The sequence below is a fragment of the Leucopleurus acutus genome (genome assembly GCF_964270905.1).
Source record: "Leucopleurus acutus genome assembly, chromosome: 7".
NCBI classification, from domain to species: Eukaryota; Metazoa; Chordata; class Mammalia; order Artiodactyla; family Delphinidae; genus Leucopleurus; species Leucopleurus acutus.
The window spans coordinates 9,216,718-9,232,035 of NC_139150.1; the positions used below are offsets into that span (position 1 = coordinate 9,216,718).

The 15,318-nt window shown below is 47.0% G+C and overlaps 1 protein-coding gene across 1 annotated transcript in view; it reads right to left on the reverse strand.

The window, feature by feature from the left end:
• MVB12B (multivesicular body subunit 12B) overlaps window positions 1-15,318 on the reverse strand; it is a gene marked incomplete at its 5' end in the record, with an annotated part of 158,382 nt that overhangs the window by 107,790 nt on the left and 35,274 nt on the right. The window contains 2 exons of the mRNA XM_082841944.1: window positions 6,206-6,302; window positions 11,104-11,211. Coding sequence (XP_082698070.1) covers window positions 6,206-6,302; window positions 11,104-11,211 — 205 coding nt within the window. The remainder of the gene's footprint in view (window positions 1-6,205; window positions 6,303-11,103; window positions 11,212-15,318) is intronic.

Below are 15,318 nucleotides of genomic sequence, written 5' to 3' on the forward strand. Positions count from 1 at the left end.
CTTAGCCCCGTGCCTGGCACACAGTAAGTGGTCAGTAAAGAACAGCCATGGGGCTTCCGTGGTGGCGCAGTGGTTGAGAGTCTGCCTGCTAATGCAGGGGACACGGGTTCGAGCCCTGGTCTGGGAGGATCCCACATGTCGCGGAGCAACTAGGCCAGTGAGCCACAACTACTGAGCCTGCGCATCTGGAGCCTGTGCTCCACAACGGGAGAGGCCACAACAGTGAGAGGCCCGCGCACCGCGATGAAGAGTGGCCCCCACTTGCCACAACTAGAGAAAGCCCTCGCACAGAAATGAAGACCCGACACAGCAAAAATAAATTAATTAATTAATAAACTCCTACCCCCAACATCTTCTTTAAAAAAAAAAAAAAAGAACAGCCATGGATGTTCTTACCGTTATTTTTTTGCGGTATTTTTTGCGGTATGTGGGCCTCTCACTGTTGTGGCCTCTCCCGTTGAGGAGCACAGGCTCCGGACGCGCAGGCTCAGCAGCCATGGCTCACAGGCCCAGCCGCTCCGTGGCACGTGGGATCTTCCCGGACCGGGGCACAAACCCGCGTGCCCTGCATCGGCAGGCGGACTCTCAACCACTGCGCCACCAGGGAAGCCCCTCACCGTATTATTGTAAGTAAGCCTCTGGCATACAATTTGTGTCAGTGTTTGGCATTGATTTTCAAGACCTTTCAGTTCCGTGGCAGGAAATAAGCACATTTAAATCAGGGAGCGGGATAAAGAGGGGAGTGCAGTCCTGCTGCTGGTCTTGATTTTTACCAAAGGGGAGATTAGAATTAGGTGCTGACATTTTGGGGGAACCAGATGGAAACTCAGAAACTTTGTGGGTTCTTTTCCTAGGGAGGAAACTGAGGGCTAGACCAGATCTACCAGCTATGAGTAATAATACTGGAGACTGAATCCAGACCCCAAATATCGTATCCAAGAAGGCAGGGGCGGTAACTGGGGGTAAACTGTCCACAGCAACCCTGCAGCTTCAAAAACTATGAGCTCATAAGATCAGGCCTTTGAAAGTGTGAAGGAGGAGAGACCTTTCCTCAAAGTAAACTACGATGCAGGATTTTATGCACTTGCTCTGCCAGCTGCTCTTTGCTCCATTCTTCCATCTACAGCAAACTCGGGGTAAGAGATGGAGCCACTAATTACACATGCTTACACAGGCCTGACTTTAAGCAAACATACAGAGTCCACAGAAATGTGTTGAGTCACGCTAATGAACACAGAGAAAGGACACAGCACTTTACCAAAACAAACAGTCTTCCAGTTTTTTAAGTGCTATAGAGATTGCAACAAACTGTATTTTAAATTAATTACAGGAGTCTCATCTTTCTGGCTGATTTTATAAAATCAGGACCCTAAATGCTCTCAAACATCACAGAGCTGACCACAGGTTTATCTGGTCAGCTTGAGCTCACCTGTCCCTGGGTAAAGGCTCCAGGAAGGACCGCATGACCTTAAATGAATAGGCGACCCTAAACTCACCCTTCCTTGTGTGATAAGACACTTGTTGGAGGTGCCAGGACCCAACCTCAGAATGTCCATGGGGCAGCAACCAGTGCACCCCCAGTCATGGTGGGGGACTTCCCAGAATCACTGGGGCCCCACGGAAGCTAGACCAGGACTCAGCTCTGGGCCTCCTCGCTCAACTGGTTCAACAAATTGAGAGGAAAATGCAGAATGAGAACTCCCTTGGCTCTATAGTATATCAATATACAGACATTTTAAGCCACTTAGTTGTCAAAAACGAACGACAATGCAAATTTTAAAACTAAGAAAAACACAGGGGAAAAGTAGGAAATTAATACAAAAAGTCTACAAGGCAATTTTAGCTCTTAAAGAGACCATTCATATAAGAATAAGCAAAAGCAGCAGGCAAACACGTGAAAATATTCAGTTTTGCTAATAAATAATAAGTGAAAATTAAACAAAATTAGAGAGTAAAACTAAATAAAAAATGTAAAACCTAGGCTGGCAGGCTGGTGGCAAACAGGTACAAGCCGCGATCATTAGTGGCCACATGAACTGGTTTTCCTGGAAGTTAATCTGGCAGCAGAGGATAATAAAGCTTATCTTTATTGAGCCCATCCTCTGATCAGGTACCTTAGGTGATTCAAAGATGAATTAAACACGGATCTTGCCCTTGAAGAAAGTAATTAGCAAAACATGAAGAAAACAGGTAAATATCTCCACCATTTGAGGCAACTGAGGCCCAGGAGGCTGAAGTCATTTGCTCAGGGTCCCTCATTTGTAAGTGGCAGAGGCAGACTCAATATTAGGCGAGTCTGACTCCAGAGCCCAAGTTCTTCCCATGATGCCTGGTGCAGTCTGTCCTAACAGAGGTAAAGATGGGAACTCGGGAGCAGAATCGACCACTCCCTTTGGCTTCCCACCACTGTTACTGGCATTTGCTTACTCTCCTCCCTCCCTTCAACACAGGTGTGCTGTGCCAGGCAGGTGAAAAGCAGTAAAGAAGGCAGATGGGGACCCTGACCTCCAAGCGATTATAGCCACCCGCTAGACTGAGCTCCTAGTGGGTTCTTTTCCCAGGCTCATCTTTATATCCCAAAGCCTGCAGTGCCTACAGTAGACACACATCCATTGTGGCTGACTGTGAAGAAGAGAGAGAGCTTGCTTCAGAATCACATCTAGGGATCAGAGGCTGTTTCACGCAGTCTTGAGCTCACCCTTGAAAGACATGGGGTGTGGATATTCAGAGTTGACGGAAAGGGCCTTCAGGCCAGGAAAACAACAATGCAAATACGTGGAGTCCGAAAAGAAAGGAGCATGAAGACGGCACAGTAAGTGGCTCGGTCTGGGTAAAGCATGGGGTGCTTGAAGGTAAGAAGTACGTTGCAGAGCACGGATCCCGAACTCCCGGGCCACGGACCGGTACCGGTCCTCAGCCTGTTAGGAACCGGGCCGCACAGCAGGAGGTGAGCGGCGGGCGAGCGAAGCTTCATCTGCCGCTGCCCATCGCTGGCAGTGCCGCCTGAACCATCCTCCCCTCCCCCCGACAAAAACTGTCCTCCACGAAACCGGTCCCTGGTGCCAAAAAGCTTGGGGACCTCTGCTGTAGAGGAAGGTCGGGAGCAGGCCGTTGAGGACACGTGACCCAGCAGCCTCAAGTCCTTGGAAACGCATCACAAGGAAATCATTCAAAATCTATACATGTTCAAACTGATCTACAGATTCAACACCATTCCTATCAAAATCCCAGCTGGCTTCTCTGCAGAAACTGACTGATGTTAGAAGTCACATGGAAATTTGAGGGACCCAGACGAGCCAAAGTCATCCTGACAAAGAAGAACCAAGTTGGAGGACTCACACCACTTGGTTTCAACACCTGCTACAAAGCTCCAGTACCCAAGGCTGTGTGGTTCTGGCATAAGGAAAGACATATATAGATCAATGGAAGAGAACTCGGAGACCAGAAACAAACCTTCATGCTTACAGTCAGTTGGTATTCAACAAGGATGCTGAGACAATTCAACGGGGGAAAGAACAGTCTTTTCAACAAATGGTGCTGGAACGACTGGATACTCACATGCAAAAGAATACATCTGTTTAAATCAACTATACTTCAATAAAAAATTTTTTAAAAAAAGAACAAATCTGCACCCCTATCTTGCACCATTCACAAACTTTAACTCAAAATGCATCAAAGACATAAATGAAAGAGCTGAAACTATAAAACTCTTAGAAGAAAACACAGGCATAAATCTTGGTGACCTTGGATTTGGCAATGGTTTCTTGGGTATGATTCCAACAGCATGAGCAACAAAGGAAAAAAAACCCAGATAAATGGAACTCCACCAAAATAAAAACTTTTGTGTTTCAACGGACAGCATCAAGAAAATGGAATAACTGTACATCAACTCTACCTCAATTTAAAAAAAGAAAAGAAAGTAAAATGAAAACCCATAGAACGGGAGAAAATATTTGCAAATCATATAACTGATAAAGGACATATCAAGAATATACCAAAACATTTTTACAACTCAATCGTAAAAAGAAAACCCAATTTTAGATGGGCAAAGAATTAGAATAGCCATTTCTCCAGAGCAAATTACAAATGGCTAATAAGCACATAAAAAAATGTTCAACATCATTAGCCATAAGGGAAACACAAATCAAAACCACAATGAGAGACCACTGCATACCAGCTAAGATGGTGAGAATTAAAAAGAATGACAATAACAAGCATTGAAGATGTGGAGAAACTGGAACCCTCAAACACTGCTGGCTGGAATGTAAAAGGGTATAGCTCCCTTGAGAAACAGTTTGGCAGTGTCTCAATAAGTTAAGTATGGAGTTACCATATGACCTAGCAATTCCACACTTAGGTATATACCCAAGAGCAATGAAAACATGGCCACACAAAAGTTTGTGCATCCGTGTTCAAAGCAGCATTATTCATAATAACCCTAAGTGAAACAACCCAAATATCCATCAATTGAATGGATAAGCAAAACGGTACATCCATATAACAGAATATTACTTGGCAATAAAAAAAGGAATGAAGTGCTGACATGCTACAACATGAACCTACCTTGACAACATTATGTTATGTGAAAGAAGCCAGACACAAAAGACTACAGATTATACAACTTCATTTATATGAAATGTTCAGAACAGGCAAATCTATATGGAAAGTAGATTAGTGGTTGCCTAGGGCTGGCAGGGGGGTAGGGAGGAGAGGACTAGGGAGAAATGGAGAGTGACTGCTAACGGGTACGGTTTCTTTTGGGGTGATGAAACGTTCTAAAATTGATTGTGGTAAGGGTTGCACAGCTCTGCGAATATACTAAAAACCACTGGATTGTAACTTTAAATGGGTAAATTGTATGGTATGTGAATTATACCTCAAGAAAGCTGTTATCCCCAAACTCCAATACATAAATATATAAAATCTAGTGGTAAAAGGTGCTTAAACACATGCTTTTACAGAGTGGCACTACGGTTAAAAGTGTGGGGAGTCACGCTTGTGTGTGTAATCCAGTTATTCCCCCACTTCTAGATGTGTAACCTTGGATAAACTCTTTAATCCCTAAGTAGTTACTGTGCCTCATTCTTCTCATATGTGAAATGGGTATAATAATACCCATCTCCAAATAGGGGTCTCACTGAAGATTAAATGAGATCAGGTATGTAGAGCATTTAGCATAAAGACATACTAAATACCAACTATCACAATTATTAGCTAATACACGTCAGTAACAAACAAAAGCAGCCCAATGTCCAAAAGTGAGGAGACTATTAAGAAAAGTAGGCTACACAATGGAATTCACTTGTTCCATTAAAATAACAGCTATGTGGGGATCTGTGTAAATATGGAAAGTCTGGTCCATAAGAAATGCTTGCAAGAAAACAGCAAACAAACGAACAAAAAAGTAGGTCCAAAATGGAGCTAACTATGGAAAAATAAAGTATGTGGGACAAAAAGTGAAATGCAGAGTTTCATAAATGGATCATGTGTCATAAAGAAAGGATTCTCTGTATTTGTTTTTTATTTACTGCATCACTGTCGTGGATATCCTAACATTGGTCACAAGTAATTTAAAATAAAACAAGTTATAGCACATCAAAATGAGGAGGCTCAACTACCCAGAGGTTTCCAGCTCTATTTAATAACTGGCGAGTACGACAAGAACCTCGAAGTGCCCCAGGATCCTGAAGAAGCTTCCGACGTGTCAGCCACTCACTTCCGCTCTGTGTTGCTCAGGGATCAGAGTCTTCCCTCAATTTCGAATCCTGAGGACTCTAAGTTGCAGTCTTTCTGGTTCTGACTTTTCTTTGTGCTCCAAGAGCCAAAAATGGGGCTATTACCACCCTTGTGTTCCCTGCGTGCTTTTGGTTTTTTCCTTTTGCTTCTGGGTCTCATGCCAAGCTTGGCTTCAGCAGCACCGGAGAACGGGCTGAGGACAAACTATAAGCGGTTTCACTGTCCCCTTCCTGAGTGAGCCGATTCAGCAGGGAGCACCGTTCTGCTCATTTACATGCCGCTACCCAGAACACTGAAAACTCCTTGGAGAACCAAGCCAGGCATACGTCAAAAGCAGCAGGGTTTATTTGGGGCACGCAGTAAGGCCTCCTAAAATGTTTCCGAAGAAAAATGCACATAAAAATGTCTAAAAATATACCTGAAGGAAGAAAATTCTCATCGTGACAAGAAGTAGTAAGGGGTGACTCACGTGTGTCTACCGTCTCCTGAATTGGGATGAAGCCGACAGGCAGAGTGTCCTTGATGTCGATGAGCTTCATGTCCACTAACACGTTCCCTAAATGGCTCTTGGGAAGAAAGAAAAGAGAGATAGATGATTAATCTGAACACGCCTGCAGTGGGTTTGCCATTTTGGCTTCAAAATGCATATTTAACACAAGACTCGTGCCGCTTCACGACAGCAGGTTAATTACAGTAGGTGTCATTTAATGTTCCCCAGCAGTTACACAGGGACTCTGGTGGCCCCCGGGGAGGAGTTTCATCTGCAGAACCTCAAAGCCACTCACTCAGATGTGGCCTTGGTTAGCAAGATGAGCCCTGAGCATCAGCTCTTGGAGTAGCAGGTTTAGAGAGAGCACATTCCTGGGGTGGTCGCTGCACAGGGAGAGCTGCATCTCAGCCTAACAGAGAACCAGTCACACTCCTAAGTGATCGCCAGTCTGCATACTGACACACATTTCGGTGGCTAGACACATTCTGTAAAACCCCACGAATCATAAACTAAGACACAGTGAAAAGCCCTGCTGCCTAATATTACACATCTTCTAAAATGACATGCACAAGGGCCTATCATAGCTTCTACTTAGTGGTAGTGCACGGGGTCCACAGTGCGCAGTTTCCGTAACCAGTGCAAAAATATCTTCGAAGACAGCATGCCATCCTGTAACTGCAAGAGAGAATTCTCTGCAAACGCACTGGCACTCACAGCCCACATTTCAAGTTGGAAACAAGCTCTAAAGCGATCTACCCTACACTTAGATATGTGGGCCCACCTCGGAGATTTCATTAAATTCTTCAGTTAAAAAAAGAATGATGCCTTCTGATCCCAAATCTCTCCTGTCAGGATACTAGCAATGCACTTGGAATGCTCACCTTCCAGAAGCACCTCATCCTCCACAAGTCCCCATGAGCACACTCTCAGTTTACCTGTTCTGCGCTCCCGGACGACCCCACCACCTTGCCCCGCACAGCAACTCCTCAGGCGTCCTGCTCAGAGAAGGGCGTGCCCCTCCGTCTCTGTGCCGCACCCCATCCTGCGCAGTGCCAACACCATCCCTGAAAGCCAATCAGGGAATTCCTATCATCTGAACTCTACGCTATGTCCTCTCTCGGCACTCGCAATTTTCCTTCGTATCAATTTATAATGACATATTTGTGAGGTTTTTATTTAATATCTGCTTCCCCACTAGAGTTTGAGAGCCATCAGGACCAAAACTATCTCTGCTACTACTATATATCCAAGCCTAGCATAGATCTGGGCACACAGTAGGTGCTCAATAATTATCTGCTGAATAAATTAATGTTTTTTGGTACATTTTTAACTGGGCCACTCAGAACCAGAAATCAAATTGGATTTGCTTGGATGATGAATCTAAACCATATCAATAGATATATTAAAAGTATATTTAATAAATGTATTATAAACCAAAAGTACACAAATGAAATAAATTCTTGCAATTTAGCCATGAAGGTCAAAATGTCAAGTGTAAACTATGACCAGTGTTTTTTCGGCACTGTGGTCACAAAACCGTTTCTCTAGAAATACGGTATTTGCCGAGGATTTAATATCATTACATTTCAGGTAGCTGGGTCTCAGGAAGACAATGCACAGATCAGCGCAGCAAGTGGAAAGCGGAACCCTCACTGATGCGGAATAAATCTCTGACTGTGGAGGAAGGGTCTGAACCATTAACCCAACGCGCAAGCATCAGCTGCTTTCAGAATCACCTGATCTAATCGATCATAATTTTTTTTCATGGCAGTTGCTTTTCCATGTCATCACTGTTTTCTGCATTGAGAAATTAACAACTGGGTATGTTTTCCTGCCCCATAGATGGACGGGTGTTCGTCAACATCCTTCTCAAACGTCTTCTACTTGACAAGTTGCGTTTTACAGAAGTCAACTGCAAACCACTTAGCGACCTCACACTCCACACTCTACAAATGTCCCTGATCATAAAACCAGAACATCGGTGGTGCAGCCATGAAAAAAAGCATGAAAAAACCCCTCCTGTGCATATGGAACGGGAGCCTGCACTGTCAGAGCTTCCCGCAGCCCAAGTGTGGTCCCTCCGTGCAGGGGCTGCCACTGCACCGGGTTTAATACAGAAAGTCTGCCACACCATTAATTTTGCTTGTTCTTCTCCCCTCCCCCACCCCGTGCTCTCTTTCATTTCCTCCTCATAAATATGAAGAACGTATTCCCAATCCTTGTTGAGCAAATGATTCATGCCAAAAGCCCAATATGCACTGACTCAGGGTATTTATATTGTCTCTGGTAGCCAGTATTTGCTAGTATACTGTAATTATTTTTGACAACCTTGCATTTAAGGTAGCCACAGATAACCAACTTAATATTCAAATGTTCATAAATTCTTCTGTTTAATATCCTCCCTACCTAATCTATGTACATTATTATTACAGGTAATGCAGAAAGTACAGGGCATGAAAAGTGCAATTAATCTCAATCCTTCCCCAGGAAGCAATGTCACTCCAAAGCCAGGTTTCTGTATTAATAGCATTATTGGGGGAAAGGAATTTAGGTTCCAAAGGAGTCTCCACAAACCCCTACACAGCGAGTCTCAAGTCACCTAATTAAGAATCTGTCCAGTCTTGAGATTCCACATCCCTCCTTTGCAGTTGTAAAAAATTGTCATGCAAAGTCTTGGCTCTGACAGCAGGGCCGGGACAGACCGGCTGTAACATTAAAATATGCCTTATTCCTGCTCTAATCCTGGGCTGGCAAGTGGGCCCCTGCCACCCCTTCAGCTGTATCCCTCTGGATCTCACTATAGGACCCATTCTTTCTTTTTCTGAAAATAAAATGCACCTAATTTCCTTACTGCCTCAAAAGAGGGGAAGAGGATTCTCCCACTGCCCTTGTCCTCATCTTGCATCCCCTCATCACACCCACCTCCCCACGTCTGCCCAGCCCTCATGGAGCAAGACATGCATAGCAGGCACTCAAGGAACATCTCCTGAACGTTCGACAAATGTTGACTAAATCGGTGTACTTTCTATCATCCACTTACCCGTGACGCCTAAAATTAACAAGCCCCAGTGACTTCTCTCTATCATTTTGAGACCCGTCATTGTCCCCACTCCAAGGGATCAGGGGCTCTTCTGGCCTAGAGTACCGACACCCCACGGCCTTCAAGGAAATGCAACAAAAACAGAAATCAGAAATGACCAACGAGATCGTAGCTGTCCTTTGCGGCCACGGTCTCCTCTTCAGTAGGAGAGGCTGAGGCTGAGTGGAGACCAGGAGTGAACACATGAAACCACCAGGCAGAGTGAGGGTGTGAACAAGATGCTCACCCCTCAGGAGTTGGTCCTCACAGCCCTGAGCGGCAGTGAACACACGGACCTTCTGCAGAAAGGGGAGCCAGTGGGCAGAAAAGAGGCGACAAAAGCTAAGAATACGACTAGTTTCAAAAAGGTTTAGGTAAGCTCCAGGGACAAAGGGGCAAGAGTGAGCTGCACGTGGGTGTGGACGCAGGAGGGAAGGATGGGGCCAAGGGGGCACTGCCCCTAAGATCACGAGTCCCATATCTGGAAGGGCAACCCGGCCTTCAGACCTGTTCCTGGGGTCTCCTCGGCTGCACCGTGACATGAGGGACCTGCTCAGACCCACCGCAGGCTCGCCTGCCAGGACTTTCCCCTACTCCACCAGGAACTCTGTTCTTTACAGCAAGCATGTATTACTCTCATCATTAGTGGGAAAAAATTAAAGCAATGAGTTCTCCCTGAGTCTGTTAGGAATCATTTTCCTAACAAACACTTACCAACAAACAACAGGAATGGCTGGTGGAAGAGAGTGCGGGCCAGAGAACTGTGTGACTGTCCACAGCCAGCAAATGCTGCAGGGACGCACGAGGACCGTGATAGGACCACGGGGCTGTGGGGTTTGTGATGGAGAGAAAGACCGTTGCCTTTCCCCTTCCATGCTTCTGAATGGGGATGTTTGAACCTGATTTTTTCTTTATAAATTATGAACATGTATTACTGTTATAATAAAATTTATAAAAATATTTCCCACCCAATTTTTTTTTTTTTTTTTAGCATTCAGGCCCAAAATTAAATGTCACCTTAAAAATGAAAATCTGACTGCTCCCTATTTGGAGTTAGGGAAGACAGGTGGCCTTGGACAAGCATGAAAACTCCCTGATGTCAGAAAGGAGCTAGTACTTCGAGAGCCTGTCTGAGGACAGAAGTGGCGTATGTGCAGAGTGCCCAGGACGGGTCTCACACGGGGTGGACGCTCACGAAAGCCACTTCTCTTCTTTCTAAGCCAGCCATTAGAATACTTTGTTGGAAGAGCTTTAGTAGATGTCTTTAAAATTTCCTGATTTATGGGCTTAAGTATTAAACATCACAGTAAAAGAAATCTGCCTGGGTGGTGGATACCTACCTGCAGAAACAATGAAATGTCATACGTCAGAGAGACTCGGGGAGAAAGTTAACAAGGCCATGTCTGGGGGAGGGGTGACTGCGTGGCATCCTTCTAGCTATGCTCCCATCTGTTGGTCAGCTTTAAATCCAGCTCCCCTGGAAGACACTTACCTCCGTACTACCCTGTGATTTGTTACTTGGAGGAAAGGCAGGCAGACAAGAGTTGTGAGAGAAATCTCCTAGTCTCCTTTGGAGAACACGTTTTAATGGAATTCACTGTACACTTGGGTATGTGGTTAATAATACTGTTAATAAATGAAACACAGCACAGGCTGCTGATTCTACCCCCATTCACTAAAACCACAGATAAATTAACATAGTGATGAAAATAAACCACAACCCAAAAACGAGGAGATTTCACACAGGAATGTAAATGACTTGTGCTCACTTAGCAAACAGAAAACCACTAAGACTTACATTTTCTTTGGAAAATGATCTTGTGAAACACAGGTATCTGGTAACCTTGGATTTAAATAAGCCGTCTTTCCAGAGGTCAGCATCCACACCATCTGCTGTCTGTGCAACCTACACCAAAGAGATGGAGAAAAGGACAGCAGGTGAGGCAGGATGCAGCTGAGGGCGTGTGTGAGCAGCTTCTTCGTACCTGCACCAATTAACTCCAGCCTGGACTCGTGCGGCATCTCATTAGTCCATTTCATGAGGCCCTGGGAAGAGATTTTCCAAGAGGGGTAAAGGGAGAGTGTGAAAAATAACAACTTCTAAAAATACTGTCCCTGGGGAAGCCATTGATTAAAGACACCCTGACAAAAGTGGTTCTAATGAGAAAAGAGCAAATTTTGTTGTCATGGACCAAGAAGGGATTGGAGAAGTCAGCAAATTAAGTTGCTCATTACCACTTACTCGGGGGATAGTACAGGGTGCAGAAAAAAGTCCAATGGGGCGTGAAATGCCACCTGAAAGGGGCACCGCCCGCCGTGAGCCTGGCACGGCCTCCTGCTCCGTCCGGGACCCGGGCCGGCCAGGGGCTGCCGTCACTGGGACTCTGCTGGGCGCTGGGGCGGGGGCGGGGAGCTGGGAGATGCACTGTTTCTTCTCGGCACAAGCTCTGCGAGTGGTAGTCAAGGTCGGAAACTGTAGCATGATAGGAAAATTAAAAAAGACTCAGATGCTTGTTTATAGGCTAAAGAGCCATCTTCTCGTATTCAGCTGCAGAAATTTTCCTCTAAGCAGCATTCAAGGATGAAGCCGGCCTTGATTTGAGTCTTACAGGACCTGTGCATGGGACTGCGGGGCTGGGCCTAGTGGGAAGGGTTCACAAGGACACGGGAGAGGAGACGGAGGCCGGCCAGGATGCGTTCTCCCCATTCTCTCCAAGATACTCATTAACGGACCATCAGGGCCTGGGCTGCTTCCTCCCTCAGCGGCCTAACAGGTCAGAGGATTAATCAACCTCCCACACCCCGGCTGGACCCCAATGGGGGATCCCCCGGAAGACTGGGAGCAGTGCCCCTTTGGGGATGAGCTCTGCAGCCACCACCCCTGCCCCTGCCAGGGCACTCTGGGCATCTCCCTGCTCATCCTTCTGAGGCTTCGACTTTGGGAAGCCGTCCTTGACCTGACAAGCTCCAGGCCGTTCTCACAAACTGCTGAAAGCACCTCCCTTCTTTACACAAAATGGCCCTGAGGCAGCCCCATCCCGTGTCCACACTGCACAGGAGGCCCACGACCTCGGACTGTCACATGTGCAGGGCAGGGGGGTGGGGGTGGCTCCACTGGGATGGTCCCCAGAGCCCCGACGGCCATGCTCTCTGAGGGGCCTCTGGAAAGCCCAAAGGCCAACTGGCAAAAGAAAAATGCCTTCTTTCAAACCCAACAATCGTAAGTTAGCAAGTGCAACAAAGGGAAAAGAAAGGTTCTTATTCTAAATACGCAGATATGTTTGACCTGAAATCTGAAGGAGGAGTGGTATGCGGACAATCTCAGGGAACGTCTGCTGGAAGTATGTCACCCTCACAGAAAGAAACACGACGGAACAAGATCAGGCCCTGTCCGCATCTCCCCCCGAAATGGTCATACATGAAGTTTCTCGGAAAACATGAAACTGGAAGCAGCAGCCCCAGCTTCCCACTCCCGAGGATCCCTTTTGCTTTGTTTTCTCCCATGGGTTCCATGTTTGAAAGATTTTTGTTTCCCAAACTGTACTTTTATTGTATTTCCTCAGTTCTAAGATGTAGTCGTTTGGGAATCACCCATGGATTTAAAGAACACTCCTTCAGGAAAAAAGAAGTATCGTATCAAAATGCACAAACCTATTTTAAGATGCATCCTAATTTCAGAACCATTAAAATGTGAAAAGATGCTATAGGAACAAAGAAATAAGGGAACCTATGTGGTTTCTCTATAATAAATGCATTATTTTTGATAAATTTTTAAAAATAGAGAGACTGCAGAACACTCAAAGGCTGTGGGACCACAGGCTGGGACTCAGAAGGAAGAGAGCTGTGTCCAACCTCCCGCGGAAAAGGCAGGCGGTTCAGAAGGGCTTTCCAGGCTACTGGAAATTCCACTGAGGGGTGTTATGCACCCTAAATCAAGGCTATTGTTTCCAGGGTTTGAAAATGATGATTCCCTCCTCTCACCCACTGCTAGAATTTTCCCTTTTCTGAATGACAAGACACCTTGGTAGGATAAAGAGGCTGGCGCAGGAGTGCCAAGGGAGAAAGCAGGCAGTGGACCTGCTCCCTCCTCAGAGGCCCCCATCTCTCCTTCTCATCGTGGCAGTTACAGTCCTCCAATCTGCTCCTGAGAAACATTCAACACAGACATCCAAAGTCCCAGCTTTGCCCTGAGGCCACGACTCCTTTGCAATGAAGTGAAAATGTGTATCGCCCTCCAACCCCAGCCAAGGGGAGGTGTGGAGGGAGGTGAGGGTGAGAGAGAGGAAGAGGGAGAGAAAGAGAGGGGGCGGGGGAGTGTGTGAGTGTGTGAGAGTGTGTGTGTGTGTGTGTGTGTGTGTGTGTGTGTGCACGCGCACGCGCATGTGTATCTGGGCAGAGTGCAGCTGCCCGCAGCCTGGGGCCCGCAGGCCGGATCCACACCGGTGGCCGGCTCCACTGCTAAGCAGGGAGTGGGAAGGCCCGGGCCTGGCTCCCAGCCGGACTAGGGAAGTGGCCCTGGTGTAACAACCTGGGCCTTCGCAGCCCTGCCCTCCATGGAGCGATAAGAAGTACCCAAAGCTTCTTTACAACCCAGGCATGTAAAGGTGCTGTCTAACCTAAACTCTTCCCATCCCAAGTTAGATGAGCTACAAGGTAAATGTGGCAGGTGGCTACATGGGCGTGCCTGCAGAAGTTCACGTCTAAACTCTGCCCTTGTGAGCTCAGTCCTGAGTCCCAGGATGGGTGGCTGCAGGGGGAGGAGGAAGAAGTGCTCTAGGCACAGCAGACCCCAACCTGACACCCCAATGCTTAAGCAAGGCCCCTACCCTGAGGGCGCTGTGGGGACAGAGGGGATGATGCATGAGGCGTGCCTCAGTGCCCACTCAGGACCCCCACAAAGCCAGTGCCAACAGGTCCACGCTAAACATGAGGATGTCTGCTGATAGCAAAACAGATAATTTAAAGTGATACCACGCCACGTCAGGATTCGAAAAGCCCTGCACTGTCACATCGGGCTCCGCTCCAATCTCCGGTCCTCTGGGATTCCTTCCCCATCTCTGGGACCGGACCTGGTCTTCAGACGCATATCAGGTACCTGCCTGATTAACGTTTACCTGCCCCTACTGCCCCGCCGCTGGACTAAAAGCTTCACCAGGACGAGGACAATGCCTGATGGCCGCTTATCCCCTGCACTAAGCATACTGCCTGACACATATGGGCTCCACCAAAACTTGCTGACGGAATGAATGAAAGAATCAGCCGGTCAATCTGGAGCAAAGCGTGAAACACCAAGGACCCTGCGACTCCTGGAGTGACGCAATAAGAATTCGAAACAACGAAATTCCCAGGACTTAATCCCTTGAACTGAGTGTATGTATCCGCTTCAAAATCACCACTCTGCGGCCACATCCCCATTTCAAAAATAAGGCCACTTATTCTTTCGGTTCTTATTTGTACCCTGCCCTGTTCCCCAAATGACTAGAATATGTCCAATGCTGTTGCTGGCTGCAGCGCCCCCAGAGTGTCTGTCACAGGGCTTCACACACACACACACACACACACACACACACACACACTCTTCTCTCACACACTCACACTCACATACACTCTCCCACTCACACTCTCATACCCTCCCCCTCTCTTTCTTGCATCTTCTCCGGTACAGGAGCTGCCTCTGCGGAGGAGTAGGTGGGCAGTGACAGAACGGACACGTGGGTTTATCTCTCTTTTCTGCCAATATTCCTCTAAGATGACAATCAAAGTGGAGGAAGTATTGGGGCCACTAAAATAAAGTGCAAGAGAGGAGTACAACACGAGAGAGATGCCATCGGCTGTGTGGAGGTGTGGGAAGTGGACGGTCTGGGGCGTAGCAGAGTGGAGGCGGTGACGGAGGCCCCAGGGTCCCCAGCCACCAGATACTCCTAGGATGAGGGTGGAGGGCCTGGAGGTGGGTGGGTGCGAGTTTAGGGCTGAGACAGGCAGACGGGAACAGGCCTATACACAAAGCCATTAG